The sequence below is a fragment of the Astatotilapia calliptera genome, chromosome 11, assembly GCF_964374335.1.
Source record: "Astatotilapia calliptera chromosome 11, fAstCal68.1, whole genome shotgun sequence".
Classification (NCBI taxonomy): domain Eukaryota; kingdom Metazoa; phylum Chordata; class Actinopteri; order Cichliformes; family Cichlidae; genus Astatotilapia; species Astatotilapia calliptera.
Genome location: NC_137432.1, coordinates 21,956,630 through 21,982,653, shown reverse-complemented (window position 1 = coordinate 21,982,653; position 26,024 = coordinate 21,956,630). Strand labels below are relative to the sequence as shown.

General features: G+C 38.5%; 5 protein-coding genes across 7 annotated transcripts; all 5 read left to right on the top strand.

The window, feature by feature from the left end:
- Positions 1–240: 240 nt before the first annotated feature.
- On the top strand, positions 241–4,170 carry LOC113031511 (rano class II histocompatibility antigen, A beta chain-like). Its single transcript, XM_026183642.2, has 6 exons — positions 241–493; positions 654–920; positions 1,027–1,308; positions 2,208–2,318; positions 2,397–2,422; positions 2,521–4,170. Exons 1-6 carry the CDS (start codon positions 397–399, stop codon positions 2,545–2,547), a joined length of 810 nt encoding a protein of 269 aa, XP_026039427.2. The 5' UTR covers positions 241–396; the 3' UTR covers positions 2,548–4,170.
- A 497-nt stretch (positions 4,171–4,667) lies between these two features.
- On the top strand, positions 4,668–7,408 carry LOC113031515 (H-2 class II histocompatibility antigen, A-U alpha chain-like). Its single transcript, XM_080308005.1, has 4 exons — positions 4,668–5,316; positions 5,820–6,083; positions 6,172–6,453; positions 6,543–7,408. The coding sequence occupies exons 1-4, from the start codon at positions 5,235–5,237 to the stop codon at positions 6,683–6,685; spliced, it is 771 nt and encodes a 256-aa protein (XP_080164131.1). The 5' UTR covers positions 4,668–5,234; the 3' UTR covers positions 6,686–7,408.
- A 400-nt stretch (positions 7,409–7,808) lies between these two features.
- Positions 7,809–11,710, top strand: LOC113031517 (H-2 class II histocompatibility antigen, E-S beta chain-like). Its single transcript, XM_026183647.2, has 5 exons — positions 7,809–7,966; positions 8,157–8,417; positions 10,154–10,435; positions 10,552–10,662; positions 10,909–11,710. The coding sequence occupies exons 1-5, from the start codon at positions 7,909–7,911 to the stop codon at positions 10,932–10,934; spliced, it is 738 nt and encodes a 245-aa protein (XP_026039432.1). The 5' UTR covers positions 7,809–7,908; the 3' UTR covers positions 10,935–11,710.
- A 5,947-nt stretch (positions 11,711–17,657) lies between these two features.
- Positions 17,658–19,452, top strand: LOC113031513 (rano class II histocompatibility antigen, A beta chain-like). Its single transcript, XM_026183644.2, has 5 exons — positions 17,658–17,754; positions 17,928–18,188; positions 18,605–18,886; positions 19,003–19,160; positions 19,368–19,452. Exons 1-5 carry the CDS (start codon positions 17,697–17,699, stop codon positions 19,398–19,400), a joined length of 792 nt encoding a protein of 263 aa, XP_026039429.1. The 5' UTR covers positions 17,658–17,696; the 3' UTR covers positions 19,401–19,452.
- Positions 19,453–21,833: 2,381 nt separating this feature from the next.
- Positions 21,834–25,242, top strand: LOC113031509 (SPRY domain-containing SOCS box protein 1). Of its 3 annotated transcripts, XM_080308004.1 has the most exons (4): positions 21,834–22,331; positions 22,455–22,572; positions 23,949–24,740; positions 24,837–25,242. In XM_080308004.1, the coding sequence occupies exons 3-4, from the start codon at positions 23,993–23,995 to the stop codon at positions 24,965–24,967; spliced, it is 879 nt and encodes a 292-aa protein (XP_080164130.1). In that variant the 5' UTR covers positions 21,834–22,331; positions 22,455–22,572; positions 23,949–23,992; the 3' UTR covers positions 24,968–25,242. The 3 variants fall into 3 exon arrangements, with proteins under 3 accessions (XP_080164130.1, XP_080164129.1, XP_026039425.1); XM_080308003.1 differs by having other exon boundaries at positions 21,834–22,572; XM_026183640.2 differs by lacking the exon at positions 22,455–22,572 and having other exon boundaries at positions 21,835–22,331.
- The last annotated feature ends 782 nt before the right edge of the window (positions 25,243–26,024 follow it).

The following is a 26,024-nucleotide window of genomic DNA, read 5'->3' as shown; positions in this document are numbered from 1 at the left end:
TTTAGCCAACACTAAATTTTATACAAAAACGATGATAAAGTGATTCAAAGCTTTCTGTGTGTTTCTCTTTGTGTTTTACATAAGTACTGTAATCTACCAATACAAAATTTGCTTTACTAGCAATGTGTATTGTTTTGTTTTATGAATTACACTTAGAAAAGATATAAATCCTGAGTTCTCCATTTGACTGAAGTGGCACCATTACTTCTGGATTTTTAACCAAATGTATTTTTTACTTCTTTTTCCCCATCGGTAATCTTTATGCAAAATAACTGAGGAGGGAATATGAGACCCACTGACATTATGAGCACTGAAATCAAAACAATACATTTCAGGAACTCAACTTCCTGATTTTTACAACTCAGTGCCAACTTTAACCACTGCTGTCTAGGTGTGATGATTCAGTCACTCTACTCTTATTTACCAGACAGCATGTCTCATACTCACAGTTTTCTTCCTTTCTTTGTGCTTTTGCTCGTCTTTTCCACAGAAGGTAAGTTAGACTTTTTATTTATACTGCTGATCAAAGTGATACAACAGACTCAAATAGCTACTTAGCAGCTATCTGTTTAGCTGTAGCATGTGATGTGTGATGATAGGATATACATTTAACTAGCCATATTAACTACTGTTTGTTGGAAAACATTTTTCAGGCGCTCTCTTTGGATATTATGTGGCTCATTGCCAGTTTACTTCCCCTGACGGCCACGATGCCATGTACGTGGAGCAGTTTTACTTTAATAAGGTGCTAGAAGGCCAATACAACAGCAGTGTGGGGAAAGTAGTCGGTTACACAAAGAACGGAATAAAAGTTGCAGATAAGCTCAACGGTGACCAGGGCTTTATGAAACATGAGGTATGGAAATCAAACCTTTGCAAAAGAAATGTCCCACTGATTTATGATGAGCTCCAGAATTCAGGTAATTTTCACAAAACATCACAGCAATTATCTCAAAACTGTCTCTCTTTCTTTCTGTCTACAAACAAAGTCAAGTTTTGTTTTAATGACTTGTATGTTTCCTCTAGTCGAGCCCTACGTTTGGCTGAGGTCTGTGGATGCAGCAGACAGCAGACATCCAAGCATGCTCGTCTGCAGCGCGTACAACTTTTACCCAAAACAAATCAAACTAACGTGGCTCAGAGACGGAAAGCAGACAACAACTGATGTGACTTCCACTGAGGAGCTGCCAAATGGAAACTGGCTCTACCAGATCCATTCCTTCTTGGAGTATACACCCACACCTGAGGAAAAAATCTCATGCATGGTGCAGCATGCAACCCTCATGAAGCCCCTGATATATGACTGGGGTAAGAGAGTATTTAATGCCACCTGTATCTGAGCTTTAGATTTGAAAATTACACAGTATTTCATTAGTTACTTCATTTTACAGGTTTGCACATCTAAATCAACTCAGTGAGAGCTTAAACATAAAATATAGTTAGCTGATACTAAATACAACTGAACCAAATGCAAATTTTCTGCTTTTTGTTTGCATAAAACAAGAAACTTGTCAGCTTAAGACAAGAGATGTTATAAAAGGTGTTTCATGCTATTTTGGACATGTTATCTTAAAGCAAATTTACTTAATAATAAGTAAATTCCACTTACATTTACTCCAAATGATTTAAATACATTTTTCTACCGGTATTTTCAGTCAAGTCAAATTGATAATCATTCAAATGTGACTTTGCGTTATTCTTGGATCTATACAATCAACATTTTTCAGCATGTATTCAATTTGACATTTTATGAGAAAACATCAACGAGGAATTCACAGAGTAGAAGGCTGATTTTGCCACACATTAAAAACGGCCGAGAGGATTTAGCGACATAGCAGTGATGTGGTTAACACTGTCACCTCACAGCAAGCAGGTTCCTGGTTTGAAACTCCTGGTTGGCCAGGCCTTTCTGTATGCAGTTTCTCCCTGTGCGTGTGTGGGCTTCCTCTAGTTACTCCAGCTTCCTCTTCAAGTCCAAAGACAAGCATGTTACTCTAGGTCAGCTGGTACTTCTAAACTGGCCATCCACATGAGGAAGATTAATAAAATACTGCATGAATGTACAACACATTGTAGTCTAATGCACTTTAGAGTTATTAATAAAGTAAAAGTATTGTCATCTGATTGACTCATGATTCATATATTTGATATATATCAGTCTAAAATATGTAGATGTAATCTGCTGCTGCTGATAAATGTGTTTTCAGAACCATCGCCTGACTCAGGGAGAGATAAGATTGCTGTTGGTGCAGCAGGGCTGCTGCTGGGTTTGGTGTTTTCAGTTGCTGGGCTCATTTACTACAAGAAGAAATCCAGTGGTGAGAGATTCTTTCTAATAAACATAAAACAATACTTGTGATAAGATTTAATGATAAAAACGTTGAACCTTTCTGCAGGGCGGGTCATGGTGTCAACAACCGAGGTAGATGTTTATATTTAACAGTTATTTTTCCATCACTTTGAAACAGATGTGGAAACATCTACCAGACTATAATAAATCTCTTTTTCTTTTTTCTGCAGGTTTTATACCCCGATGACACACTTTGAGTCAGAGCAGCCTTTTGGATTTCACTGAGATTTTGGTTCTGATTATGTAAAACGTTGTGGTCGACTTGCTTGTCCTTAAACTGCCGTCTGAGCTTTTCACAGACGCACAGAGACTCACATCATCCACATTTTCTCCTCACACTGTAAACTTGATCCAAACTCTGAATCACATCAGCTGAGCTTCCACCAGCAAACAGCTGTGTACTGTTTCCTGTCTGCTTCACTTTGGAAAGAAGAATTTAAAAAGTGAATGTAATATGATGTTTTGTTTTTTTTTACCTTACTCTACCGCCCTCAAGTGGCCAAAAATCAGTTAATGCAGGTAAACCTTCAGCACATGTCGAAAATGGCAGCTGTAAAGCACTGCGGGGTGAAAACAGGAAATGGGCAGTAAGGGCATAATAATCACTAATCACATGGCAGCATCTTAATGCACTTAGGCATGTAAACATGGTTAAATCAAAAGGGAGACAGGTGATTTAACCAGCTTGAGTACTTCAAAAACTATTGATGTACTGAGATTTTTCCAACTGTCTCTGGGGTTTTACAGAGGATGGTCTGAAAAAGAGAAAATATCCAATCAGCGCCAGTTCTTTGGGTTTAAATGTTTTGTAGATGTTAGAGGTTGAGAACAGAATGGCTTTGGGCTCATAGGAAGGCCTCAGTAACTAAAATAACCACTCGATACAACCGAGGTTTGCAAAACAAAAAGCACTGCAGCAGCAGAAGCCCACACCGAGTACCACACCTGTCAGTTAAGAACAGGAACAGTTCTTACAGGCTCAAAAGTGGACAATAGAAGATTTGAAAACTGCAGCCTGGTCTGATGAGTTGATTTCTGCTGCAAAATTCAGATGGTAGAGTCAGACCGTGGTGTAAAAAACATGAAAGCCTGGATCCACCCTACCTTGTATCAACAGTTCAGCCTGCTGGTGGTGTAACAATGCTTGTGATATTTTTCCAACAGTATAACCATGGTGTACCTTCTGCTGGCTGCTTCCACCAGGATAACACACCATGTCACAAAGCTGAGATCATCTCAAACTGTTTTCTTGAACACAAAATTTAGTTCACTGTCCTCAAATGGCCTCCAAGTGAATAGATGTCAATCCAAAAGAGAACCTTTGGTATGTGGTGGATCAGGAAATTCTCTGAGGCATCTGTGCCATCAAACATTAAAGCAGCTCTGAAGGCGATGTGATACTAGTAAGTTATACCTTATAAAAAGGCTGCTGAGTGAAAAATAATGTGCTTTTTGCAAATAAAACAAGCTGTCCCCAGTTAGAAAATATACAAATAATTCATACATAAATACAAATTTCCTTATTGTAAAAACTTGATACGTTATAGTAGGAAGACTAGCCAACAGGGGCAGTGATACAATGTAATATTCAGCCAGAAAACCAGTCATGTGGATGTTACTTTGATCCTTAATGTAGATTAAACATTGATGCAGAGCATTTACTGTCAGTCAATAACATTCGCTGTTGGCAGTGAATTCTGTCCAGGATGACACACCCTGCCACACCGAAAATATAGTTCGGGAATGATTTGTTTGATGTCTTTGTTCTGAAACAGCAAGTCCAAAAATAAAGAAAAAAATTCAATGAAGAGCTCCAATAAGAATTTCTTTTGCTTTAACTTATTACTATTCACTATAAAACACTGTAAGCTGGTTAAACTTAAAAACGTAACTCTGCTGTTGCTTGGAAATGTTTTCAAGGAAGTAAACTTTTTTAAAAAAGGAACAGACTTTAGGCTAATTGCAGTCAGGTTTGTCAGTAATCACTGGATCAGCTGTTCCATCAAAGTCAACAAAAAACCGACAAAGGCAGAGAAGAAGCAGCCAGAAACCATGACGTAACACTGCAGTGAAAGGAAAGTTCACTACAGATCTCCTTTGGAAATATTTAAGAAAAATGGAAATGCCTCCAGTGTGTCTGAAAGTACACAGGGCATTTTAGTGAGAACATGAGAAATCCACAGGGACCTGTGAACCCTGCAACTGTGGACACTCACTTCATTCATTATATACCACTTCTGCTTTCAGGGTTTTTACTACTTCTGTATACTTAAAAAATTCAAACGTACAGATTTCTGTGGCTTAACGTGGATAAAACCATCATCGTTTCATTATTATTAAATGAGAACCACAATTTAGGAGTATAGGAGACACAGATTTTTCTCTCTAAACTACAAGAGGGAAAGGATTTTATACCCATATGTGTGTGCGCGCATGTGTGTGTGTGTTTATAAGCAAGGTCTTCAGCTTATAGTGCAGTTTTGTTTTCTTTTTTTTGACGGTTCCTCTTTTTTGAGGAAACTAAACATGTGACCCATCTTAGAACAAAAACCTCAGAATGAGCTTCAACAGCAGGATAAGGAAGCCGGAAAGTATTGAAATGTGGAGCAGAACTGCGGTAAAGCCGAAAAGATGGTGTAAAAACTTTCATAACATCATGTGAATTTCGGAGGCAACTTTTCTGTATGACGGTGAATGCACGAAAGTTATGTAGCTACTGGCAAACGATCTCTCTGAGGTATCTCGCCTGTTCAACCGGTTAGACTGCTGCATTACCATCAGTGGTCATGTGTTAAGAAGGTGTAGCTGGGCTTTATTGTTAACTGACCCTGAAAGAGATCGTAGTTTGCATTTTGTTCAGTTTGGACCAGTGGGGGAATTTCCAATGATGGCCACCTGCAGCTCACACATGAGGCGCTCTGCTCTCGTTATCCTGCTGCTCAACAGCTTCTGCGTCTTCTCTCAAAGTAAGGATGAATTTCTAATTTACTCCTTTACTATAAACTCATACTATTCAATGTATGTTTGAATTTTCTCAATTTGTCTCCTTCTCAAGTCATCTGGTAACTTGAATTTTCTTGTTCACTAATACTACTGTGAGGTTAACAATAACACCCCAGCTTCACTGGCATGTATTTCATCACTGCTCTTCGTGATGCAGTCCTATTTTTCTGTGTAGTATTATATTAGATCTTTAACTGCACTGCATGAGGTTAGGATTGTGCTTCCACCTGGGTTCATTCATGCGTTAACCTGCATTACAAGCCGGACACTCTGGAAACACATGATTTGATGTTATGAAATGTGTTACATGTTTCCTTTATTTTCCTTTAGTTTGTTATTTAATACTCCTGTCTTACTCTTTATATTTTATGTACAGTGAAAATAAAGGGCTATTCTGTTCTATTCTGTTCATACTAATACATTTATTGTTATTCTCTTGTTTGCATTTTTTTGTCTTTTTTCTCAGTTTCACATGAAATTACCTATGTCGTGGCCTGCTTTGTTGATGGGAGAACTGAGGCACAGTTTGAATTTGATGCTGAGGAGCTTATGTATACAGATTTCGAAAGACATGAAGTTGTATACACGGTGCCCCGGTATTTTATATTTAACCCAAGTGAAACATTTCAGAATTTGAATGTATATAACAATGCACAAAAAGCCAAGAGAGCATGTCCAGCACTTCTGTCATACTGGACAGTAGAGGAAAAAAATCCACCTGAAGATAAAGGTAAAGGATTTTTATTCTTGTGTTAACTTCATGTTGTAACATTGCTGATAAGATCTGATGATGTTAATTGTGTTTGATCCTACCACAGACCCCCCCGCAAGCATTCTTTACCCTGCAGATGAAGTCGAGCTGGGAGTTGAAAACAGCCTGATCTGCTTTGTGAATTACTTCTATCCACCTGACATCAATGTTACTTGGACCAAAAATGGTCATCCAGTGTCTGAGGGGGTGTTGCTCAGTCGGTATTTTCCCAATAAAGATCAAACCTTCCACCAGTTCTCAACTCTGGTGTTCACTCCAAGCGAGGGCGACATTTACAGCTGCACCGTGGAGCACTCGGCACTGGAGACACCCCAAACAAGAATCTGGGGTAAATATTTGCCCTAATGAATAAAAATAAAATGAAAAGATTTGTTTACTGTAGTCAGTAATTATGTTCTTTTTTTTCTTCTTCTGCAGAAACAGAAATAATGAAAAGCCATGAAAGTCATGGACTGGATGTTTTCTGTGCAGTGGGCCTGACTCTGGGCCTGCTGGGAGTGGCAACGGGAACATTTTTAATTGTAAAAGGACTTGAAAACAAAAAACAATATCTATCTTAGAGATTCCACACATGAAAATCACACAAATAAACAACAAAACTGGGGCACAAAGTCATGGTTCATTCAATAAACAATTCAACAATTAGGTCAGTCCAAAGGTTTAAAATTAACTGTAATGAAACAGTATCCACTAATCACATCCAGTCTTTATTGTGAGAAGTGTTTCAGATTCACACAGGAAATTCAAAAGGCCATTTGACTTTTTATTTCCTTATTTAAATTGCTGCTGTTTGCTTGGGGTGTTGCAGCACTTTTAGTTAACATGTAGTCATTTTCTGCAGTAGTAGCTCTGCAGTGTAGTGGTTTGCACATTCTTCTAACAAGCAGAAGATCTCTGGTTTGATCCTGGCATGAGACACAAATCCCTTGGGGGTTGTGTCAGGAAGGGCAGAAAAGTTTGCCAAGTAAGAGATATGGAGTTGCTGGCTGTGCTTCAGACACAAAAGCAGTGAGAAGTAGCTTGTTATTATGAATTTTAAATAAAATGTGCTAAAACAGAGTCTCTAGGAGGCACCAGTAAAATGCAACAAGGTTTTCTCAAGTAGTGAAGACTGGATTAATATGTTTGCATTATATGCACAATAAATATAGTTTGCCATAGCTGGGCAATGAAGCTAATTTTTGTCTGTAACCAAACACCACCTTTATTGTTTATGTAACTTTGATTGTTATTTAATCTTCTTTTCTATACCAGCAAAATAAAGAAATCTTTGTTGAAAAAAATGACTGTTGTCTTTCAGCTCTTTATCTTTGGTTCCAAAACCCGTAAAGCTCTGATGTCCCATTAAATAAACACATCGGCCATTAAAATCAGTATTATTACAAATAAATAAAAACATATTTCCTGATATGCTATAGATATAGATATAAGCTGCTAGCCTGCTAGTGTTCAGATAAATGCAAAACCAATAAGTTTAATAAAATCAAATATAAATCTTTTTAGTAACTTCAGACTGGAGAAATACTTGTTTTGGGTTGTGTTTAGTAATTCAAACAAATCAGGGTTAACTGTGGATATTACATAAAAATTACGGCTTGTCTGTGTTTAAAAAAAGCTTTACTGTCTGCACAAATCTGACAATAGAAGTAAATCATGTCCCACAGAGCACCACGCCTACTAAAAGCCTGCATAACAATACTGTTGCTCAATCTGGCGATTCACTTCCTTCTGCAACAAGATCAGACTTCTTCCTATTTTCATTCGTGATTCCTATTTTTTCACCATGCATATTCGCTGCACTTTACTGCTAACAAGTGTGTTCCTCTTATTTTCAAGAGCAGGTAGGTAACTTCAAGATAATAGCTGTTTATCGGTCTTACAGTAAAAATAAAAAAGACGTTTGATTCATTTGTGTTATTTAGTAAACACAAGCTAACGTTTAAGATTGTCGAACTGGCGCTTGCGTTGTGTGTGAGAAGACAACACACATGAGCATTTCAGCATCAGCTAATTGTTGACTTTGTGTTACAGATGCTTACTTTGGTTACGGTGTGGTCCGTTGCCTGTTTACTTCCAAAGATGATGTTGTTTATCTGGCACAGCTCTACTTTAATAAGGTGCTTCAGGGTCAGTACAACAGCACTTTGGGGAAATATGTCGGCTACACAGAGAAAATGAAAGAAATTGCAGATGAACTCAACAAAAACCAACGTTTCTTAGAACAAGAAAAAAAGAACGAACAGAAGTGCAGAACCAACGTCCCGCTAGTGTTTGATGTGCTTTCAAGACCAGGTGAGCATAGAAAAACTCTGAAACTCTAATGATATTTTAGATTCCAGCAGCCATTGATAGTTACACTTCTTATTTCTGTGATATCAATAAAGCACTAGGTAACAGCTTGGTGCTCTACAGGGACTTTCCCTAAAATGTTTTTTAAGTACGTGAGAAAAAGATTGCTGGTGACTGAATCAGTGACTGAATCCTGTGACTGGTAAGTTTTTGAAAATTACTAACAGTGCTGCGGTGTTTTGCACTGTCGCCTCACAGAAAGAAGGTTCCTAGTTTTAACCCAACCTGTGGATTTGTGTGGAGTTATCATTACCTCCCTGTGTTCAACTTCCTTATACACTCCAAACTGATGAATTACTGATGAATGAAAATCTCTCCTGATTTGTGCGCCATCTCTTTTAAATGTTGAAAGTGAAAACACTTCCATAAAGGAAACAACCCTGCGTGCTTAGTTACTGCTCTTCAGCCCTCTTGATGCATTTTAGGAATTAAGATGTCCCTCTGTTAACCCTGGTCACGAGCAGGAAGACGGATGGACAAATTAGAGAAATGAGAAAACCCTAGACTGAAAGTAAACAGCTCAGAGGACACGAAAGAAAAAGCAGTTCCCGAAATAAAACAGTTAGTCGAAACAACAGAGCTAACAGAATTCATGACCAGGAAACAAGGAGACAGAATGGCGAGGAATATCAGCGAAAATTCGAAAAAACATACCAAAAAACAGACAACCACTGAACAGTCAGGGGTGAGGGAAGAGAGCCAGGACAAAAGACACAATGTGGAAGAGAGCCAGAGATAAACCTGAAGATCTGAAAGCAATGATGCAGCGTAGTTTATTAAATAAGGCAATGTTCCGAGTGAAAAGATCCAGCCCAAATTATAAGCTTAATCAAACAGAGGGTTTTACTGGGAATACTGTTAAATGTTTAATGCCACCTTTCCCACACGATCCAGATTAATGTGGTGGGTGGGGTCTTTTACATTTTGAGAGAATTGAGTCTACTAACAGGTTAAATGCAATTTTGAGACGGTCATTATCAGCATATACATGGATATTAAAATGACCTACTATAATTATTTTATTAGAGCTGAGGACTAAATTAGAAAGTCTAAGAATTCACCTAGGAACTGTGAGTAAGGGCCATATGAATGATAGTTAACAGCAAATAAAACTGAGTTTTCCGATTAGAGTTTACAATGCTAAGAGTTCTGCTTTCAAATGAAATCTAAGAAGTTGTAAATCTGGATCTATTCAAAGCTTTAGTGGAAGATTGCTGCCACTCCTCCTCTTTGGTCTGTGCTTTGAGGATTCTCACAGTTAGTATTGCTCAGGGGTTTGATTAATTTCAACTATCTGCTGGAACCAAGTCTTTGTAATAGGAGCAAATCAATATGTTTGTCAATTATCAAATAATTTACTCACAGGGGCTTAGAAGACAGAGACCTAATTTTTAATACTACATATTTAACTGTTTACTCTTTAGTGCACTTGAGGGTGCTTTGTTGTGCTTTCTTTGTGAATTTTTTTCATTTAAATCTGATTGGTTTGCTTTGCTTTTTGCCCGACTGGTAACACGCCATCTTCTATCGGAATAGAGGATTACAGGAAAACTGAAGCTCCAGAGAAGGATATAAGGCTCATTACAGAAACTGTGTTATTGCTGCAATGCCTAATCAGTGTTAATTGATGGTATTTAATTTTATACCAAATCGTTCTGACTGTCTGTTCTTTCCACAAGTTGAGCCCACAGTCAAGCTGAGGTTAGCTGAGTCACCAGAAAGTGAACATCCAGGCATGTTGATGTGCAGCGCGTACAACTTTTATCCCAAACAAATCAAACTGACATGGCTGAGGGACGGAAAGGAGGCAACATCTAATGTGACTTCCACTGATGAACTACCCAACGGAAACTGGCTCTACCAGATTCACTCCTACCTGGAGATTATACCCAAACCTGGAGAGAACATTAGTTGCATGGTGGAGCATGCCAGCCTCATGGAGCCCAAATTTTATGACTGGGGTAAGACAGTGAAAGGAAGCTTATTCTTGGACCTCATCCTGGTTTATGATGTTATTAAATAAGACTTATTAAATTCACAGTTTAGAAATGTAATATAGTGATACATGTGTTTTCAGATCCAACATCCGAGGCAGAGAAGAATAAGATTGCTATAGGTGTAGCAGGGCTGCTGCTGGGTTTGGTGTTTGTACTCGGTGGAGCTGTTTTCTACAAGCGGAACACTACAAGTGAGAAACATGACAAACGTGACCTCCTTAATGTCTCTATCTGTAACCTGAGCAATTATATAAGTACATTTAAGGAATAACTTTTACTTGCTCTGTAGGTAACAAGCTGTTCACTCTAACAGTCATTATTTCCACATCTAACTCTACCGCACTTTGTAGCAGCTGCAATTTTAACACATTAACACAAAATTATTGTTATTTAAAACCAATACATTTTAACTCTGTCTTCTTGTTATTATTGTATAGGCCGGATATTGGTGCCAACAAGTTAATCTACCTGTTTGGAGGTACTGTCCGAAGGTGGAATCATCTAAGAAACGATGGCAGCAAATGGAAAAAAGTCAATTTTGAGTTTGCCAACTGGGAAGACACTTATAATTTGTGCATTTAGACTGGAGAATTCAGAAATATTCAGCAAAAAAAGGAAAAAAAACATATGACTTAAGGCTTTTGTTTATAAAACATCACAACTAAATTAACAATGTAACTAATGATTTGATTTATTTATTTAGATTTCTCAGAGTGTGGGCTGTAAATGTTCATGTTGACAGAGATGCTGCTGTTTTGAAGGTCTACTTGATTGTGAAATGTTTTATTAATATTACTGAAAATGTTAAAAATATATATCTGGGGCTTGGATAAAAGAGATATATTTTATTAATCTAGTCATTCAGTTATTCTAACAAGCTGATTTATTTATAGACTTAATGTGAAACTGCATCGTGCAATATGTTCTTCATTTTCTTGTTCCAGCTGTTTTAACTTAAAGATTTCATGCTTTTCTTTGTCAAGTGTGAACTGGATACCGTTGGGTTCGTAGGGCCCAGTTGTTCAAAAGCAATGTGGCAGGATAAGGATTATTTGATGTGAAATATCAAAATTAACCTGATCCCAGCAGGGGGCTGAATTTGGTCTGGACTACAAAGGAAAAATGAAACAAAAACTCAAAAGGAAAAGAAAAATAGAACTGGTATACTAAGTTTTTTTCACCACTATTTTTACATTTTGTATTAAGTGGTATATTTATAAAATAAAATATATTACCCTACATAATTGTATTGATGATGCCTTCTTCATAAGTTTTAAATATATAAAATATATGATAAACTGAGTTGTGTGGTGAAGTCATCACGTTAACGTTAACTAAAAAAGGTTATGAATTAAGAATTTTAAAGGTAATCACAGTAGGTAATAGTAAAATCATTAAAAACGTAAATCTATGCATATGATATTAATTTTTGTTGCCATCTGCTGGTCATTTTTTAGTTTAGTAAGTCGGGCCCGTCGCAGTAAAGACAAACAGTGCAGAACATGTGTTGCTGCACAAAAGCAATCAGAGATGTTCGTGTTTGTGAAGCATGGTGGCAGTAGCATCATGGTGTAGTCCGTCTCAACAGCAGAGGCTGAAGTTTTTACAGTAGACACAGCAGTGACCTCAAGGCGCTTTATATGAAAAGCTAAACCATACAATAACACATATAGAGAACAACCCAACAATCATATGACCCCTTATGAGCAAGCACTTTTGGGGATAGTGGGAAGAAAGAACTCCCTTTTGTCAGGAAGAAACCTCCAACAGAACCAGGCTCAGGAAGGGGCAGCCATCTGCTGCGACCAGGGTGAGGGGAGGAAGACAGGACAAAAGACATTAATTAATCAGTCAATCAATCAATTCAATGCATCATGGGAATCCCCCTAGCAGTCTACACCGGATCCAGGCCTAACTATATGCTTGGCAACAAGGAAAGTTTTAAACCTAATCTTAAAAGCATAGATAGTATCTGTCTCCCGAATACAAACTATTGGAAATATTGGAGATATTGGAAACTGATTCCAAATATCAGAGGCCTGAAAGCTAAAAGCTCTGCCTCACACTCTACTTTTAAATACTCTAGGAACCACAAGCAAGCCCGCAGTCCGAGAGTGAAATGTGGGTTCATTAAGATAAGATGGGGCCTGATTATTTAAGACCTTGTATGTGAGGAGCAGTATTTTGAATTAAATTCTGGATTTAACAGGGAGCCAATGAAGGGAAGCCAATACAGGAGAAATATGCTCTCTCTTTCTCGTACTGCAGCATTTTGGATTAACAGAAGGTTTTTCAGGGAGTTTTTAGGGTATCCTGATAATCCGGTTGTTCAGTCTGACGTCACTAGCCGTGTCTGGGTCTAAACTCCGCTGCAGGTCCATATATCAAACGATCACTATGGCATTACTGAGAGTTGAAAAACTGTCTAAAGTCTTTCATCTTTAATAAAATGATCAGTGTTCTGCTCTACCAGGTGTAACAATTGAGTTTAACATCCAGGCATCCATGAAAACGGAATTTATGACATTTAACGGAGTTAGAAGTTAGCAGGGAGTTAGCTCGCTAGCTTCTATCTAAATACAATATAGCATGTCCTGACTGCGGGGTTTTGGAAACAAATTAAAACGTACAGCTCTGTTATCACTTCCAGCATAAATGAAGACAGAAAACTAAACAGCAGTGACGTTTGTAGGGTTACTGAAGTTGGGCTAGCTGGTATATAATGATGTGCTACGTGACCGCTAGCAACACAGCTATGTTAGCATAATATAAACAAGCTAACTTTTTTCCCACTCGATAAAAGTTAACGTGAGTGTTCTCGGTGGTCAGGAACAAATGTAATCGCATGGCAGGATGCTGTAAAAGGACCAAACTTCAGCCAGGAGAACAACTGAGATAATCCATCCTCAATACGAGGTTAGTCATTCATGGGCTGGGCTGTAGTTACATCCTAAGGTTTTAAAAACTGAGCTTAAATAAATGATTAGCGGTAATAAAAGCCGAGGGAGGTCAACAGGGATCACTGACTGTTTTAGGAGCTTTTTCAGATCAAATAGAAGAAAATACAAAACATTAAACATGTTAACAACACAAAAGCCATATTAAACGCAGACTACTTTAGACCCGGAAGTAGGATTCGTCGCGTCATCACTGAACAACCGGATAACGATTACAGTAGTCCAGCCTAGAAGTAATAAATGCATGAACTACTTTTTCAGCATCACTCTGAGACAGGATATTTCTAATTTTAGAGATGTTGTACAAATGGAACAAAGCAGTCCTACATATTTTTTAATACGTGCACTGAAGGACATTTCCTGGTCTAAAATGACTCCAAGGTTCCTCACAGTGTAACTGGAGGCCAAGGTAATGCCATCAAGTGTAAGAATCTGGTTAGATACCATATTTCTAAGATTTTCAGGGCAGAGTATAATAACCTTGGTTTTATCTGAAATTAGAAACAGAAAATTAGAGGTCATCCAGATCTTTTTGTCTTTAAGATATTCCTGCAGTTTAACTAATTGGTGTGTGCTTCCTGGCTTCATGGATAGATAAAGCTGGGTGTCATCCACATAGCAGTGAAAATGTATGCTATGCCTTCTGATAGAGCTACCTAAAGGGAAGCATGTATAATGTAAAGACAATTGGTCCCAGCACGGAAACCTGTGGAACTCCATAATTACTCTCAGTGTGTGAAGAAGACTCTCCATTTACATGAATAAACTGGAGTGCATTAGATATGATACAACACTATCACAGCACTATCTGTAATACCTACAGCATGCTCTAATCGCTGTAATAGAATATTATGGTCTAGCAGAACGAGCACAGAGATGAGTCCACTGTCAGAGCGCCATAAGATCATTTGTCACCTTCACTAAAGTTGTTTCTGTACTGAACTGTAAATGCCAGGTGGATGCTTCTCACCTGGCATTGACAACTGAGATAAACAGTGAACTGACAGCCTTTCAGAGATAGCAAAAAAGCTCTGGGGTGAATCTGGTCCAGAGTCACTTTCATATCTGAATACACTCACTACAGATGGTAGGTGGCCAGAGTTTTTGAAGTGACTCTGGGATTAAAACATAAAGTACTGAAAACTATCTAACTGACCATTACTTGATTGCATTTGTTTTTTGTTTTTTTTAAACAGTAGTGGAAATACGTTGGTCAGCTGCAGCTGTTGTGGGGGGCATTCTAAATTTTGTGTTTTTGATCTCTTGCCTGACTAAAACATGTTTGTCCTACATTGGCCACTATAGTTAGGATAAGAAAGCAGAACTGACAGCTATCTGCTGACATCTAGTGGTTCCCGCTTGTTACACATTGTGTAAATTTACAGACCTCACAGTACCATATTATTTTAACAAAAGGCCCATTGCTCTCAGACTGCAGGAAAACAGCTTCATCAATTCAGTCATCTGATCTCAACCCAACAGAGCATGCTTTTTAGATTAGATTAGATAAAGCTATTAATCCCTCGGGTGGGTTCCTCCAGGAAATTCTGTATAATTGTAGTAGAATTTTAGTTTTTGAAGACAAGACTTAAGGCAGAGAGACCCCCAAGCAAGCAATACTGAGAACAGCTACAGTAAAGGCCTGGATGAGCATCTCAAATGAAAGAAAATCCATTTGGTGTCTATTGATTCTAGACTTCAGGCCTTTACTGACTGCAAAGGAATCATCCAAGTACTAAAAACTAATCTTATATTTAAACGGATGTTAGTTTTTCTAGTTATCGTTTATCTAGTTGAATTAAATCTCACTGTATGCTCTTCAATAACACAGTAAGAGAGCTGAGTCCTGTTGCAAAAATATTTACAACCTTACAACCAGAATATTACCAGACAGACAGAGCCAGTAAGGTAGCTGCGAGGACACCTTTTGGATAAGAAGCTGGGCCTGCAGAGGCAGTGTGATGCTTTGTAATATTCTGCTAAGAAACCTTGAGTACCAATCTTCTTATTGATATTACTCACGTAGGCACAGTTAATTTTTTTGCTTTAGCTTATCATCAGACTCTTTAAAAACCAATCTGGTTTAACCCGAACAACTTAAATTCCTTCACTAAGTGGTTTTAGTGAAGTAAAAAGAGACTTGTCAAAGCATTTAATGTGTTGTTGTTAAAACAAACTCCGTAACATGCCAGCAAAGGCAGAAAAGAAGAAGCCATAAACTATGAGGTAAACAGTGCAGTTTGGTAAACAGTGATTCAAATCTTCTTTGCAGATGTTTATGAGGATGTTTCAAAGTATTTTGTGCATTTTAGTGAGAAGGACTGGATGTAACTTCGTTACCAAAGTAAATCCACAGGGACCTGCGAACCCTGCAGCTGTGATTGCAACACCTTGGTCCTGACACACCAACTTCTGCTTTTTGGGTTTCTGCTACTTGTGTGTAGTCATTCTTATCACACGTGTTACAAGGAAGTTAGAAAGTTTTGGACTAAAACTGTGGTAAAAACCGAGGAATGTGGTGTATTACGCATAGCCTTGTGTAATTTCTCATATTTCTGGCTGATGATGCAAGAACTGTTTATGTAATTACTGACAAATTCAGAATGTCTCCGTTACAGGAAGGAACCTAGGAAGTAAGGTGTGATCAGTCTGTTATTTTCATTGACCAGACAGAGATTAAATGTGTGGCCTTGAATTGGACAATGTTGAATTTCCTGACAATGGCCACTCACACATGAAGCGCCCTGTGGTCATAATAATCAATCTAAGAATGAGTTCCTGACATTCCTTCAAACTTCACCTTTCAATGGGCGTCTTTTGATGTTTCTCTAGACAACCAAATACCCGAGAGTTAAACAGAACAACCTTGTTCGTCTAATTTTCTATTGACATAAATTTATATATTTATTATTTAAGTTTTTATTCTCAGTTGCAATAGTGACCTGTTTTGACAATGATATAAGTTAAGTAAATTCAAGGCTGAAGAGCTTTTTTAATGTTGATTATAAAAGACACGGGGTTGTATACACAGTGCCCACCTATCTTATGATTAACCCAAGTCAAATATCTGGAGATCTGAGAACACAGAAAACAAATGTGTTATACATTACAGAAAAATCCACTGGAGGAAAAAGGTACATGAGTTTTACTGCTGTTTACTTCATTTATCTTTGATGTAACATAACTGGTAAGATATGATGGATCTTAGTTGTTTTTAAACCCACCACAGACCCCCTGAGAGCATCCTCTGTCTTGCTGAAGAAGTTGAGCTGGGGGTTGAAAATAGCCTGATCGGCTTTGTGAATCATTTCAACCCACCTTCCATCAATTTCAGCTAAACCAAAAACGGCCATCCAGTGTCTGAGAGGGTGTCGCTCAGTCGGTATGTTCCCAATAAAGATCAAACCTTCCACCAGTTCTCAACTCTGACGTTTAGCCTGAGCGAGGGCGACATTTACAGCTGCACCGTGGAGCACTGGAGAGACCCTAAACAGGAATCTGGGGTAAATATTTAGTCTTATGAATAACGCAAAAATAAAAAGACGTTTTTACTTCTGTCAGTAATGACAATATTGCAGGTATTCAGGTTAATGTAAAACCGATGAGTTTTATAAGTTCCAAAAAAATGTTTTTTTTATATTCTTTTATTGCCAAAGGACTTAAAAGAAACTAATATCTCAATCTATTATAGGCATGAAACTACAAATACACACAATTCGCTGCACAATATTAAGATACAAATATCAGACCTGCAGCAGTAATTTTTCTTCAGGTTATTTTAAACTGAAAGAGGGCGTTACTGCTAAGAATTTACTCCAACTTGAAATACATAACACCATATGCTAGAGTTCTGATTTTGGAACTAAATTCCTTGTTTGCACTGTAATAAATTGCCATAGCGGGGAAATGAAGCAAATTTTGAATACTAATTCATCTCAAGCACAGTTCTTTCTTTTATCGCTTACAAAAACCTTCTTTTTTCTTTCCATGATGAAGGCACCACTGCTTGGATATCAAACAGATGTGTTACGGCCTTCCTGTATGGTTTCAAAAACAGTTTAAACCAGCTTCAGGTGAAATTTTACACAAGTTTTTACAGTCTGCACAAATCCAGCAGTTAGGGTGAAAATAAATCACACCACATACATACACAGAGCACCACGCCTACTCTTTAAAAAGTTTATTGTTACTCAAGCTGCAGATTCACTTCCTTATGCGAGAAGATCAGATTGATTGCTACTTTCATTCGTGATTTCGTGTTCGTCACCATGCACACTCACAACTTTGTGATACTGCCACATGTGCTCTTGATATTTTCAACAGCGGGTAAGTAACTTTAATATATAAACTGTATTGTTTGTGTTACAACAATACAACAATGATATCATTAGAGAAATAAAAATACAAGCAAACCTTAAACTGGTGCTTTTGTTGTGTGTGAGAAGATAAAAAAAACATGAGCATTTCCATATTGGCTAATTGTTGACTTTGTGTTACAGATGCTTACTTTGGTTACGGTGTGATCCGTTGCCTGTTTACTTCTAAAGATGATGTTGTTTATCTGGCGCAAGTCTACTTGAATAAGATGCTTCTGGGCCAGTACAACAGCACTTTGGGGAAATATGTCGGCTACACAAAGAAAACTAAAGAAATTGCAGACAATCTCAATAAAAACAAAGGTTTCCTGGAACATGAGAAAAAGAACAAAGAGAAGTGCAGAACCAACATCCCACTTGTGTTGGACATTCTTTCAAGACCAGGTGAGCACAGCTGAAACTAATGATGTTTTAGGGTTCAGCAGCCTGCTCACTCTGGGGTCTCTTTAGAAACAACTTGATGCTTTAGAGCAGCTTTTCTGAAAACGTTTTAAGAACTTTATGAGGGAATGATTGCAGGAATCTGTTCATCAAGTGGGCTGAAAGAAGTGTTCAGATCATTTCCTTAGTGAAAAGCATTCATGTATCATCGTCAAAACACCTGCAATGTTTTTTTTTAGAATCAGGACAACATACGCGGCAAAATGCAGCTCCTGAAACTCTTCATCTGTTCCACTGTTACACATGTCTGACTGTAGTCTAAATAATTACAGAAACTTAGTGTTATTAGTCCAGTATCAGTGTATTAACTGATGATATTTCATTTTATATTAAATAGCTCTGTCTGTTCTTTCCTCCAGTGAAGCCCATTGTCAGGCTGAGGTTAGTTGAGTCAGCAGATAGCAAACATCCAGGCTTGTTCATGTGCAGCGCGTACAACTTTTATCCCAAACAAATCAAACTGACGTGGCTGAAGGACGGAAAGGAGGCAACATCTAATGTGACTTCCACTGATGAACTACCCAACGGAAACTGGCTCTACCAGATTCACTCCTACATCGAGATTTCATCGAAACCTGGAGAGAAAATCAGCTGCATGGTGGAGCATGCCAGCCTCACAGAGCCCAAGGTTTATGACTGGGGTAAGAGAGTGATTGGAGGAGAGTTTATCAGTAGAACTCATATTGGTGTTATCCTTCTAAAATAAGACATATTATATAAGTGTGTATATCTAACACAGTGATAAATGTGTTTTTAGTGCCAATAACTGAAGCAGGGAAGAATAAGATTGCTGTTGGTGCAGCAGGGCTGCTGCTGGCTTTGGTGTTTCCAATTATTGGAGTTATTTTCTACAAGAGGAAGGCCACATGTGAGACACATAAACAAAAAAAACCTCAAACAACAAAATCTGAAACTGTAAGTTGGGTAATTGCATTAGTTAATGTAAGCAGTGTGCTGATTATTCCCCATTTCACTCTAGCAGTCATTATTCCCACTTCTAACTCTGTCACGGTTACCGTAGCAGTTGCAGTTTTTACTTTAACGTTTTAACACATTAACACAAAATGTCTGCAATCTAAAATGAACAAATTTCAACTCTGTTGTTTTTTATTTATTCTACAGGCCGATCTAAATAGTGGGAAAAATGAGGTTTAAGGTGGATTAAATGCCCTGCAACAGACTGGTGACCTCTCCAGGTCACCCACCTGTTTACGAACAGAACTCCGCTGAGTTATCTGTGCTAATTTTTCTCTCTCAATTCATATATCGACATTCCCACAGGTTTCAAAGCTGAATTTAGAGAAATCTGCGAGAAGTCTGATTTATCTACTTTATCTTCATTCCAAAAACCTGAAATCATTTATCATTTATGAAGCTCAGCAGTTTTTGTTTTTCCATTTTCTTTCCTGTGGTAAACAAAGCTATGTGCCTCTCTCCTGCTCTCCTTTGGGTATTTTTGGTAATCTATGGGTTAAAGAAGCCCTCAGTACTGTCTTATAGATGAGACTGCTGGCCATGCTGATTAGTTGTTTAAGTACAGAAGATAGGATGGCAACTCCTAAAGGCTCAAACAAAAGCAACAGGCTTTGTTTTGTGCCATCTTCCTGTGCTTTACTTGCCCTTTTTATCTTCTCTTTCTTCGAAACCTCGAGCAGAACCAGGCTCAGGGAAGCCCCACGATGAGCTGATGGGCTTCCCTGAGCCTGGTTCTGCTGAACGTTTCTTTCTGTTAATAGTGTCACGGTCCTGGGTCTGTGACTCAGTGTGTGTTTTCTGGTTTAATTTATATTCTTTGAATTAGTTTTAATCATGTTTCAGTTTCCTTGTTCTTCCTAGTTTAATCATTTGTATTTCTAATTCTTAGGTTCTTGTTCATTTAGCCTGTTCTCTTTTGTGCTCTGGTTGTCTTGGTCTCATCTGTGTTCTCCCCAGTTCGTCATCCTTTTCACCCTCTCTGTGTTTCCTTTTTTATTTTGACAGTCTCCCATCCTGTGTTCAGTGTGTTGCCGTGTTGATGGTTTGGGACAGCTGTGTTGGGGGACAGCTGTGTTGCTGTTCAGTGTGTTCAGTTTTTCTTCCCCTGTGTCTCATTGTGTCTGATTACTTCCAGCTGTGATCCCTCCTGTTTCCCATCCTCTAATTGTCTTCTGTGTATTTATGTCCTCTGTCGTCCTCTGCTTGTTGTTGTGTTGTCCCACATCGCTGTGTTTCCTCTGTGCTTCTCGGATTCCTTGTAATTCCTAGTTTCCAGTTTTAGGTTTTTGTTTCCTTGTATTTAGTGTTTGAATTTTACAGCAAATAAAATCTTTTCTTTATCCCTCTGTGTTATGAGTCCTGGGTTTGGGTCCTACTCCTGCCTACCACACAGCGCTACCTTGACAAAAAGGGAGCTTTTCCTTCCTGACATCAAAAAGTGCGTGCTGGTAGGGTGTTGTTTGATTGTTGAGGTTTTCTCCAGAATACTGAACGGCCTTTACCTTACAATATAAAGCACCTTGAAGCGACTGTTGTGATTTGGCACTATATAAATAAGAGAGAATTGAATTACTGTGTTAATATGGTCTGCAGGGTTTTAGGGTTATAAATACATCAGGGAGTTGCATTCAGAGATTCACAGCTAGGATCATATTTCTAAAGGTCTTAGGAAGGCCAACAAATGGGAGCATGTGAATACTTCATTCATTATTATTTCAATTTGCTGGAATAATAGTCACTTTCTTGCAGCAAATTTTATATTATTAATCTCTAAATCTCTAAATCTCTAATTTGACAAAAAAAAAATTCATAAAACAAGTATTAAAAACATCAGTAACACAAAATTTTATTGGTGGTGATCCAAAGACGCTAAACTGAAAGACCGACAAAGGGGATGAGCAGGCTCTATTTCATAATTAAGCTGAGAGCTTTGATATGAGTTTTCTGAGATTTTCTGTTCCTCTGTTGTGGTGAGTGCGGTGTACTTTACTGTGGTCTGCTGGGGGAGCAGCGTCAGAGCTGATAGACCCAACAGACTGAATAAACTGATCAGGAAAGTCAGCTCTGTGATCGGCTGATCACTCAACAAACCGTTATCGATCACGGATAATCACAGATACATCTTTCACATTTTTCACATGTAGTAACTTGTGGTATCAAATATCACAACAGCCTGAGAGCAACACATCTGTCCATGGAGGTATCAACTGTTCTCACATGTTAACAATTTATTTTAACCCTACACCCTTATTTATTTAGTTCTCTCTGTTTGGACTGAATAGAGTCCCACGTATCCACATAATTCACATCCACATAACCACACAACTCATTCTTACACACGGACACACACACCAACTTTAATTAAATATGAAACATGTAGTATTGCATTGTATTCTAATGAGTTACATAATATTCTGCTAATTTAAGTTTAAGTACTGTAGCTAATCTAACTGCTGTAACAGAGGAGTTTCATAGCCCTGTGATAAATAAATATTCTATCTTAGTGTCAGAAGTGTTGTCTCTAAACGCAGTATATATCTATAATCTGTTGTCTGTGGACGCAGATATATCAGTATATATCTTTATTTGCTCGAAGCTTCTGTCCAAAGTGCGCTCTAGTGCGTCACATGTCTGTAAGACAGCACAGAGGGCTTCAGGACCCACAGTCCCCTGATGCGCCTGCGCTCTGTCAAACGATGAGCCGCTTCGGGTTTTATTTTATTTTTCTCTTCTTGTTGATTAAATGTCCGAGTCTGATTCTCTTCCTATGTTTCGCCATTTATGTTTACATCCACTACCGGACGCGATAAAAAAAAAAAAAAAGAAGTGGAGGGAGAAATAAAGACGGAAAGTGATGAGGGCTGCAGATAAACAACAAACAGCGTCACGGCTCTCTCGTCCTTGTCATTGCGTGACAGGACTGTGCTGTTCCCGTTCCGGAGGTCGAGTCGAGAAGCATCACCAAAACACCGGAGCGGTTACGTTACCGAGCGGCGATAAGACGCAGGAGATGCTTGATAAGAGCCTCATATAAGCTCAGATAGGGAACCAGGCGGAGGGTTTGTGAAGGAAATCTCCTCATGAGCACCAGAGAAGGAGCCACACCAGCGGGTAAGGCTGATAGAAGTCCCTGTCTACACTGTTTGCTTAGCTCGATGGAGACTTTCTGTCTTTTTTTTTTTTTTTAAACTACTGTATTCTTCTAGTTCACTTTATTCTGCTCCACCTTAACAGGTGACGTTAAATAAATACACGGGAGTAGGTCTGGCTTTATTGGGAGGATATCATGAAGAGGTCTGAGGATCCTTCCCCCAAAAGTTTGTGCATCTAACACCCGATCTCCTCAATTCTGGTGAATTTTATTATAGAGCATTTGTATCATGTTCGGAGAAGTACCCTTCTTAACCTTTAACAAATCTGTATTTATTTATAAAACTATTTGTTTGCTTTATATTTCATGTAGTTAACAAAAAAAATTTCAACAATTTTTATGCTAACCCCCCCCCCCCCCCCCTTTTCTTTTTAGCTTAATTGGCCACCCTTGTCTGTTCCTTAACATTGTATTTGTTTCATTATTGCTAAAAATATGCTTTAAGCTATTTAAACGTGTTTAAATACGATATTTAAATATAAAAACTGTAACTGTCATAAATAATTATCAAATAATTTTCAACAAAAAATCCAAGTGTATAATGTTGAAATAGAGCTTCCTAGTATCCCCTGCTACACCAATGTTCCAATTCCTGTAAAAACTATACAAAGTTGCCAGGAAAGTAGATTAAGACAGAGAAATCCATGATAGAAGCACTAAATTTTTTCTAACACATATATGCATCGCTGTTGTAAGATAAACTTAGGCAATCTTCTCAGCTGTGTAACTGAAACTCAGGATTAGTTAGCAAAAATATTGCTAAAAACCAAACAACACTATCCAGGGGCTCAGAACTTTGTTCATTTTCTGGAATATATATTCTCATATCAAACCACCTCCTCCTTTTATCCTGCTGCAAACTGAGAACACTGTGTGCCTGAGATAATTACTTTTACCACATATTTCATGGTTTTTAAATTAAATAGACCCACCGTTGACGGAGGCATTTCTCACTGAGTAATGTTATGAGTTCTAAATATACGACACCTTTGCACTTAGTCCTATACTCAAGGACTGTACTTAAGGACACATTTGAACTATTTGTATATTTTCATGCCAAACTGCTTTGGACTTCTGCTCCTCTGTCCATTTATCTGGCAGCTTTATTTTCGCAGTTGACATTTTCAACAACAGAGAAATGTTCGCCTTTCTTGGGTCATCCTGTACTTGTCAAGTCTTTGGTTCTGCCTGTTTTAGATGTCATTTTTGTTCGCTTGTGATGTTTATGTGGACTGACTTTTTGCTTTGCCTTGCCTTTTGGACTTTGTTTCATGGACTAAGGCTCATTGTTTGTTTAATCCTGCCTGCCTTCTGAGTCTGAATGAGGATTTTTAACCTCCACACTGTGAATGCTCCAGACCAGCAAACTGAAAACCTTTTGCTTTTATAGAAGTGCTCATGCTTGCTGATGATCAGTTAATTAAGTACATTTGATGAGCAGGACCTGGCTGCTACTTACACTCTTAATTTCTATGGAAGCATTAAGCGTCCAATTCGTTTTTCAAACTTTCTTTCTCTAATGACTGCATATCTAAGGTTTAATAAGTCGCATTTTGTTTTTTTGTTGTTCTCCATAGTTCTCCTCTGACAACACATAGGAGTGACCCTGCCGTTTGCACTGATGGGTCTGAGTCTGTCACGTTGGTTTTGCAGCAGGACAGCCGACAGGCCTCCCTTTTCGTCATCAGCATTCCTCCCACTGGCCGTCCCAACCTCCTCTCGCCTTGCAGTTACGCTGAACTCCCCTCCAGTTTCCCCAGGAGACAGTCGTTCACACTGGAGCACAGTCCACCGTTCTCTTCACTTCCTGCTGTCCCCCTGCAAACAGGAAGCGACCCGCTCACCCGCTGAGCTTAGCAGCGATGGCGTGAGGGCGGAGATAGGAGTGAAGAGTGGACTTCATGTCTGGGAGGTGGTGTGGAGGCCCGAACACAGAGGGACTCATGCCGTCGTGGGCATTTCGAGGCAGGACTGTCCCCTGCAGTCTTCAGGGTACAATGTGCTGGTGGGGGCAGATTCACAGTCCTGGGGATGGGAGCTCAAAACCAATCAGCTCTGGCATGGTGGGCAAACTCTGAAGCTTTACCCAGAAAATGGGAGTAAGAGGTGTCACTCTGAGATGGCAGCTGATTCAAAGTCACAGTCCTCCTCTTCATCAAGTGCAAAGATGGCACAAACACCTCTCCTCATTCCTGAGCGTGTCCTGCTGGTTCTGGATGCCGATGCCGGGACTCTGGGTTTTGTTGTCAATGGCAGCTTCCTTGGCGTAGCTTTTAAGGACCTCCCTCGAGATGTGGAGCTGTTCCCAACAGTGAGCAGTGTGAGAGGAGGAGCCTGCATTCGACTGCGCTACATGAATGGTTCTACACGTGAGTGCCTCATTTATTTATTTGTCTTTGTACGCAGAAATATTAAGATAAAACACAGCCTTATACTAAACTATGTTGTTTCTGGCTTGTTCTCAGGAGATCCTCCATCCCTCATGGCTTTATGCGGACTGTCGATTCGTCAGAATTTAGGACAGAAAAGGTTAAAACATATGGACAAATTGCCTCTACCCCCTTTTCTCCAGCGCTGCCTGGCTTCCAGTCATTAATCTTCCACGCAAACTGACAAGATGGATATTTTTATCAATTACTGCAGTTTACCAAGGATCCATTCCCTTTTCTATGAAATACTGACGTAAATTCTGTAAATCTTACATTATATGCACTAGTATAATTATTTTTTATCTTATTTATTACAAATGTGTATGTTTATAGATGTTTTGTAATATTTTTAAAAGAAATTTGGGGGATTTAGAGGCAGTTCTGTGTGGTACAGGTCTGGTTTCTTCTTTTGTGTATCTAATAAATGAGCTGTTTCAAGTGATTTTTATTCTTTTCCTGTCCTTTCACAAACCACAATGTTTGGTTTTGACAATAAAGCTCAGATCCAATAAGGAATATAAAATTATTTGTATGGAAATACTGATGTAATGTTTTCAACCAGCATAAGAAGCCAAGTACAGAGGCAGGATAGATATATACTTACATTTGTTTATGTGACTGAAAGCCTGTCTCATATACAGGTGTACTCATATTATTCCTGTATACTGTAACATGCCCATACTTCCACACATTTGTTTGTAGTTGTAATTTAGGTTATTTTGTGACATTAGCAATAATACACCCTCTTTAATTCTAAGGTTTTATCAATCAGGACATACCAGATTCTAATATTATTTAAATACGACCTTAAAAACAACAGCACATAAGATTTTATAACATGTCATTACGTAACAAAAACTAGACCACAATGCAGAAGCAGTGTATGAAAAACTAAGCACAGCCCACGATTCAGTTGCTTATAAAACCACCTTTAGCAGCAATAACTTGAAGTAATGGTTTTCTATATTACTTCATCAGTCTCTCGCATCATTCTGGAGGAATGTGGGAACTTACAGCGTTGCATCACAGCTCAGCTCCCCTAAGGTCCCAGCACAGAATTTGAATCAGGTTTCTAATTGTGCTGTCATAAACATTACCATTTAACATGCGGAGGCATGTAGAGTTTGAAAGGTAGCTCTTGGGTTTTTTGATCTGATCTTGGGGTTAATTTCCTGGGAAATCAAGTCCTGTGAAGATTGGCAACTACTTTCAGTGTTTTCCATT

Excerpts from the sequence above, each read along its gene's own strand:
- LOC113031517 (XM_026183647.2), top strand. The coding sequence starts at position 7,909 with ATGCATATTCGCTGCACTTTACTGCTAACAAGTGTGTTCCTCTTATTT. Across the intron at positions 7,967-8,156 it reads CCTCTTATTTTCAAGAGCAG|ATGCTTACTTTGGTTACGGT; the intron begins GTAGGTAACTTC and ends TTTGTGTTACAG. Across the intron at positions 10,663-10,908 it reads CTACAAGCGGAACACTACAA|GCCGGATATTGGTGCCAACA; the intron begins GTGAGAAACATG and ends ATTATTGTATAG.
- LOC113031515 (XM_080308005.1), top strand. The coding sequence starts at position 5,235 with ATGATGGCCACCTGCAGCTCACACATGAGGCGCTCTGCTCTCGTTATC. Across the intron at positions 6,084-6,171 it reads AAATCCACCTGAAGATAAAG|ACCCCCCCGCAAGCATTCTT; the intron begins GTAAAGGATTTT and ends ATCCTACCACAG. Across the intron at positions 6,454-6,542 it reads ACCCCAAACAAGAATCTGGG|AAACAGAAATAATGAAAAGC; the intron begins GTAAATATTTGC and ends CTTCTTCTGCAG.
- LOC113031511 (XM_026183642.2), top strand. The coding sequence starts at position 397 with ATGATTCAGTCACTCTACTCTTATTTACCAGACAGCATGTCTCATACT. Across the intron at positions 921-1,026 it reads TGATGAGCTCCAGAATTCAG|TCGAGCCCTACGTTTGGCTG; the intron begins GTAATTTTCACA and ends TGTTTCCTCTAG. Across the intron at positions 2,319-2,396 it reads CTACAAGAAGAAATCCAGTG|GGCGGGTCATGGTGTCAACA; the intron begins GTGAGAGATTCT and ends ACCTTTCTGCAG.
- LOC113031509 (XM_080308004.1), top strand. The coding sequence starts at position 23,993 with ATGGGTCTGAGTCTGTCACGTTGGTTTTGCAGCAGGACAGCCGACAGG. Across the intron at positions 24,741-24,836 it reads CTACATGAATGGTTCTACAC|GAGATCCTCCATCCCTCATG; the intron begins GTGAGTGCCTCA and ends GCTTGTTCTCAG.
- LOC113031513 (XM_026183644.2), top strand. The coding sequence starts at position 17,697 with ATGCACACTCACAACTTTGTGATACTGCCACATGTGCTCTTGATATTT. Across the intron at positions 18,189-18,604 it reads GGACATTCTTTCAAGACCAG|TGAAGCCCATTGTCAGGCTG; the intron begins GTGAGCACAGCT and ends TCTTTCCTCCAG. Across the intron at positions 18,887-19,002 it reads GCCCAAGGTTTATGACTGGG|TGCCAATAACTGAAGCAGGG; the intron begins GTAAGAGAGTGA and ends ATGTGTTTTTAG.